The sequence below is a fragment of the Condylura cristata genome, unplaced genomic scaffold (assembly GCF_000260355.1).
Source record: "Condylura cristata isolate star-nosed mole 26May11 unplaced genomic scaffold, ConCri1.0 scaffold00042, whole genome shotgun sequence".
Classification (NCBI taxonomy): Eukaryota; Metazoa; Chordata; class Mammalia; order Eulipotyphla; family Talpidae; genus Condylura; species Condylura cristata.
Genome location: NW_004567143.1, coordinates 5469352 through 5475241, shown reverse-complemented (window position 1 = coordinate 5475241; position 5890 = coordinate 5469352). Strand labels below are relative to the sequence as shown.

General features: G+C 71.8%; 1 protein-coding gene across 1 annotated transcript in view; it reads left to right on the top strand.

The window, feature by feature from the left end:
- The first annotated feature begins 1068 nt into the window (after positions 1-1068).
- PAXIP1 (PAX interacting (with transcription-activation domain) protein 1) overlaps positions 1069-5890 on the top strand; it is an 11683-nt gene continuing 6861 nt past the window's right edge. The window contains exons 1-5 of the mRNA XM_012733871.1: positions 1069-1224; positions 2610-2653; positions 3683-3746; positions 4867-4980; positions 5445-5888. Coding sequence (XP_012589325.1) covers positions 1069-1224; positions 2610-2653; positions 3683-3746; positions 4867-4980; positions 5445-5888 — 822 coding nt within the window. The remainder of the gene's footprint in view (positions 1225-2609; positions 2654-3682; positions 3747-4866; positions 4981-5444; positions 5889-5890) is intronic.

Below are 5890 nucleotides of genomic sequence, written 5' to 3'. Positions count from 1 at the left end.
GGGCGGGCCGGGGCGGGCTGGGCCTGGGAGCTGGCGGTGTGGACGGGAGCGGGCGGGAGCCGGCGCGGGTGGCTAGCTGACCCCAGGCGCCGCCTTTATCTGCTGGACTTTAAGGATGGTTAGCGTTGACCGCAAGGGCCGGCGCGCTGGGGGCGGGTGCTGGACGGCCGTGGCCCCCTTCCCACCCTCCCCTCACCCCTGCAGCTGGCCCCTCTAAGGCACTGGCCGCAAAGCCTGGGGCTAGCCGAGTGTGAGCCGCGTTTGCTCAACTTTGAACCAAACCTGCGTGCTTAATGGGCACACCCTCGGCGCGGGGCACCTGCCCTTGACCCGCGCGTGGGGCCCCGGGCCCGGCCGCTCTCCTGCAGCAGCCGGGACCTGGGGGTGGAGCAGTCGTCAGGAGTCTCAGCAGGGGTCCGAAGCGGGCAGAGGGCCAGTGGCCTGGGGTGTTGCGCACCTCCAGAGCCCGAGTCCCACCCTGGCACGGACCCACCGGCCAGAGACACAGCGGACGCGGAGACCCGACGATGTCGGCGTCCCCCAGGGCACAGCCCGAGGGTCTGTGGTGGTGGAAGGACCGAGGCCAGGCGCGCAGGGACTTGTTAGGGGCCGCACGTCCCGTTTCGCGGGTGTTGGCGGCTGAGGTCCAGCTCCCCGGAGGCCACGGGCGGGAGCCCCGAGCAGTGGCCCAGTGAGTGTGCTCGGGCGCCTCTCATGGGCGGGCAGGCGGGGTCCGCTGCGTTGGGCAGAGGCGCCTACCGCCGCCTCCTGGGCTGCTCTCCGCGCCCCAGCGTCCCTGCCAGCTGGGTCCGTCCGCTCCTGGGCCGCCCCGCCCCCAGCTGGCCTTGGCTGCCGGCTCCTGCCGGGCTCCTGGCCTGCTCTGCCCGCAGGTCTGCCGCTGCGTGGCCACCGGCCCTGCGAGGCGTCTGAGCGGGAGAAGCACCCCCCGCCGCCCGTGGGCTGCTCGGTGCTGGCGCTCCTCAGGTACCCGCGTGGCCCGGCCGGCCGCGTGGCCCGTCGCTGACTCCAGAGCGGGGCTCTGCGGCCGTTCTGGACCCACAGTGAAACATGTGCGTGGTTCTCTTCAAGGTGGTTCAGCTCCTGAGAGCCGGGAAGGCCAAGGAGGTGTCGTACAACGCGCTGGCCTCACACATCATCTCCGAAGACGGGGACAACCCGGAGGTGGGGGAGGCCCGGGAAGTCTTTGACCTGCCTGTGGTCAAGGTGGGTGTCGTGGGCCGTGCCGTGTCCCCGTGGCCCGCGGAGGGCGCGTGCAGCTGTGCCTGGGCGGAGGCCTGCGGGCGCCTCTCTGGGGGGCGGGGGGCTCCTGCGTGAGCGGGAGGCCTCGGCGTGGGTGTCCTGGAGCGAGCGTCTGGCCCGCGGCGCCGCGGAGTGTGCCCACGCCTGGAGGCCACGCAGGCGGGCAGTGCAGCCCTGCCTGCCGGCCTGCTGTGGACACACCGTGTGGTGGCTTCGTCTCCTTGGCTGCCGCCCCGTGTGACATACCCGGGCTGCTGGGTATGGCGGGTGCCCGGCGTTGGTCAGCCCTGAGGTCATCGCTGGGCGGCGGCTCTGCTGGGAGCCGGAGGGCACCCCGGCGCCCTGGAGCCTGCGCCCCGCCTGCCCGCGCGGCCCTCCCAGCCCTGCCCCATGCTTGGCGGCTCGGGCCTCCCCGGGGCGCCACTGACGCCTGCCCGGTGCCTTCTCGGTATCTTCTCGCCCGCGTCTGCGCCGTCCTGCAGCCCTGAGGGCTTGTCCGGCGGCTCCCTCGGACCGGCCTCCTGAGGTGGGGGGCCCCGGGGCACGGCTCTGCGGGGGTCCCCCCGGCCTGAGCAGCGCCTGAGGTGTGGCGCCTTCCTGCCCTCCTGCCCGCAGCTCGGGCCACGCGGCGCCGATGCTGAGGGCGTCTGGGGCCGGGGCGCGGGGAGAACTGGACGTTCTGGTTTGGGGAGCCCCCCGGGGACGGGCCTCTCTGGGGAGACCAGCGGCAGCTGCAGTTTCCCCTCAGTGCCTGGACTTCTTCCAGAGTGACCACATGGCTGCGAGCTGCCTGCAGCGCAGCTGCCCACACGCAGCCCAGATGCGATGCCCGCAGCCCGCACTCGTGCCCGGGGCGGGGAGCCCCGCAGGGCGCGCACCTCTCCGTGCTCCCGGGCTCCTGTGAGGCCGGCGCCTGGGGGCCGCTCCTGGGTCGGCGTCTGCCCGCGGGCCCCTGCCTGGCACTGCGCATCGGGCGTGGCCGGCGGTATCGTTAGGTGGAGGTTTGGGAAGCAGAGTGACCAGGAGAGTGACTGACGTCATTAAGGAAGTTAACATAGACACGGGGAGATACTGTTTTGGATTTTGCTCCCCCAAAGATAGCCGTTGACCTCAGTTTTGTGACCGCCATGCGCCACAGACCTCTGAGCGCTTTCCAGACAGGGTGAGCTGCACGCCTGTGGGCTCCCGACCCTGGGCTGGACGCGGGGGCCCACAGGGGCCTGCCGAGGAGGGCCGCTGCCCGCCGGAGCGCCGGGGCCACGGCTGGCAGCAGCCGGCAGGGCCTGGCGCCGCCAGAGTGGCCAGGTCCCGATGGCCCTGGAGGACTGTCGATCTGCTTTCTCTTCCAGCCCTCCTGGGTGACGCTGTCCGTCCAGTGCGGAGCTCTCCTGCCGTATCCTTTGGGGCGGGGCGTAGCCCTCTGATGAGTGTTGTGCCGTCCGCGCCCGGCTCCTGGAGGCTGGGCAGGCCCTGGCGTGGACGTCGGAGTTAGTCACGTTGTCCAGGCAGCTGGCGCGGGCCCGGGGGGGTGCCCCAGGGTCCTGGGGCGCCCGTCCCCCTTGCGGGAGACTCGGGCTCGGCCGGCTCCCAGGTTGCCGGGGGCCTTCGCTGTGACTGCCGGGCGCGCCTGCCCCAGCGGGCCGCTCCTCCCTGGAGCCAGGAGCCAGACTGACCGCTTCCGACCTCGACTCCCAGGCCCGTCCGCAGCACTGCGGCGCCGGCTGGACGGCCAAGGGTCGGGCGCCTGCCGGGCTGTTGGCCGGCATGGAGTGGGCTGACCTGCCGTGGTCAGCGCCAGGCCCGGCGAGGGGCCCTCTGGCCTGTCTGAGACGCGGAGCGCGGCCGGCCGTGGCGCGTGCAGGACACAGCCGGCCAGCGCGTCACGGCGCTTTCCCTCCGGAGCGACCTTGCTCGAGACTTTGTTTACTTATTTTAAAGATCTGCTTATGCACACAAGTTGGGGTGCAGCCAGAGGCAGGGGTGCGAGCATCCCCAGAGACAGCGGGGAGCAGGACAGCAGGTCCCTGGAGACCCGCTGCTGAGGGGCGGCGGGAGATGGGAGGGTCTGCGGCCCTGGGGCCACTTCCTCCGGAGGTGACTCGGCCACAGGGCTGCCCGTGTGTCGGCCCTGAGCTGGCCCCTGGGGCAGCCCACTGGCCCTCCCGGGGACGTGCGCAGCGCCGTGTCCTGCTGCGCACGAGCGCGTGGGGCTGGCGGCGGCCGGAGCGTTTCCCGTGCAGGCCGCTGCCCGCTGCCCGCTGTCCAGGCCGCCGGTCTCGGCGGTGCCCGCGGGCTGGCTCTCCTGGTGCTGGCGGCCCGCACCCTGGGCAGCAGGTCCTCTTCCAGATGCCGGGTGTGGGGCCAGTGGGACCTGGCGGCTGCCCGGCTCGCACCTCGCTGGACCCTTAACCTGACGCCTCAGAGTGAGCGGGTTCTCCCCGGAGTCGTGCCAAGTCTTCTTTGGGGTCACCGCCTGCCTCTCCCAGGTGAGCTGCGCCCGGGCTCCTGGCCGCCCCGCGCTGTGGCCCTGAATCCCAGGAGCTGCCGAGGCCTGAGTAGGAGCAAGATGAAGCTGGGGGTGGCGGGGCCGCTCAGCCAGAGGCGAAGGAGGGGCTCTCGCACCAGCCCGGTGCGACTCAGGCCGCAGGGGGACACAGTGCGACGGCCGTGTGGCTGGGGGGCCGGCGGCGTCCTGACCCATCTGCCCAGTGAGCCCCACGAGGCGTCTGGCGCAGACAGCTCCAGGGTGACCTTAGCCGGTTGGGGGCTCCTGCATCAGTGCCAGGCTCCCTCCCTGACGCGCTTGCCACAGCGACTTCCGGCCCCAGGATGACGCGGCCGGAGGGCGTGGCAGGCCCGTGGCCGGACGGTGCAGGCTCTGGCCTGCGGAGGGCAGCGCGGCGGGCTGGGACGCGCCAGCAGGGTGCCTGCAGCCCGCCGGCCCCCTGCGCCCACACATTTACGAGAAGCCCCCAGGGCCTGGCGCGGCCCTGCTGCTCTGACGCGGGACGGTCACTCCTCGACGGGACACGGCCCCTCGGAAGGCCGTTACGAGCCACGGCCTCCGTGGTAGCCAGAGCCGTCTGCGTGGTGACCCCCGCAGCCGAAAGAAGACGCTTACGGCCAGTGCGTGGGGCCAGCCGAACCCCGAGCGAGGGTCGGAGTGCGCGACTGAGCGGAGCCCGCGAGAGCTGGAGGGCGGGGTGCCGCCCCTGCCCTCGCGCCTCTGTGCTCCCCGGCACTCTCGCCTCAGACTCCAAATGCTGGCGGCCCGGGTGGCTCCCAGAGAAGCGGCTGCGCAGGGGCCCGGCCACGGGGTGGCTTTGTCAGTGTCCCCGTGAGCTCAGATGGGGCCGGCGCTTGTGTGCTGACGAGGGGCCCCCTGAGGGGCTCGTGGCCCTGGGGCCACACTCAGCCGTTCGGTGACCGTGGGCTCGGCGCCATCTGTGCCCGCCGCCGGCGCCCGGGTCAGAGGGCGAAGCGACTGTCCGTGAGACGGCTGGGCGGGGAGCTCGGGGTGCCGCGCCCGAGCTCAGGTCGCAGCCCCGCTCTGGCTGCGGGGCGCCTCGCTCCCGAGCCGTGCGGGGCTGATGCGCTGTCCCCCAGGTGTCCGCCGGAGACAGGAGCGCCCTGTGGGCTCTGCTGACCTTCTACGGGGGCCGCTGCCAGCTGACCCTGAACAAGGAGTGCACTCACCTGGTGGTCCCGGAGCCGAAGGGGGTAAGCGGCCACTTCCCGCCTTCCCCGGCGCCCCGCTTTCTGGGCTTGGGGTGCTAGCACGCCGAGCGACGAAGCCGCACTGGCCGGCTTATTCCTGCCCGTCCGTCCGCAGAGCAGGTCACGCGATCGTAAGTTTTCCTTGGACGCGGAGGTGACGTCCGAATTCACTACGGTTAGGGCTCGTTCCACGGAGGGAGTGGGGAAATACTTGAGTCTCCAGAGCCTCCGGCAGAGCTTCAGCTCATTTTTATTTGTACAAACACGGACCTGCGGTCCTCATCACAGCTTTTACAGCGAGCCTGTCCCGTGCGGGCGAGAGGCGCGTCCTTGGCGTCCGGCCCGTGTGGCCACAGGCGTGAGGGAGCTCGGGGCGCTGCGGGCTCGGCGTCACCCCCTGAGTTCGTGCTGCGCAGACTTGGGGAGCCCCGGCGCACGCAGCTCTTCCGTGTCTGCTCTGCTCCCAGGAGAAGTACGCCTGTGCGCTGCAGCGGGCGGGCATCAGGGTCGTGACCCCGGACTGGGTGCTGGACTGCGTGTCCGAGAAGGCCCGGAAGGACGAGGCGTCTTACCACCCTCGTCTGGTCGTGTACGAGGAGGAGGAGGAGGAGGAGGAGGAGGCGGAGAACGAGAACGAGGAGCCCGACTCCCCGGATGAGGGCAGCGCGGACGGGAAGTGGAGCCCCGGCTCTTCGCGGGAAGGGTCTCCGCCCCGGGGCCGCCCCTGCTCGCCCCAGGCCGGCACCGAGAAGCCCAAGGAGGAGTTGATGTTTGATGACTCCTCCGACTCGTCGCCCGAGAAGCAAGAGCGGAACCTCAACTGGACGCCCGCCGAGGTCCCGCCGCTGGCCACGGCCAGGCGCAGGCTGCCCCCGGGGCAGGAGCCGGGGCTCATCAACCTCTGCGCCCACGT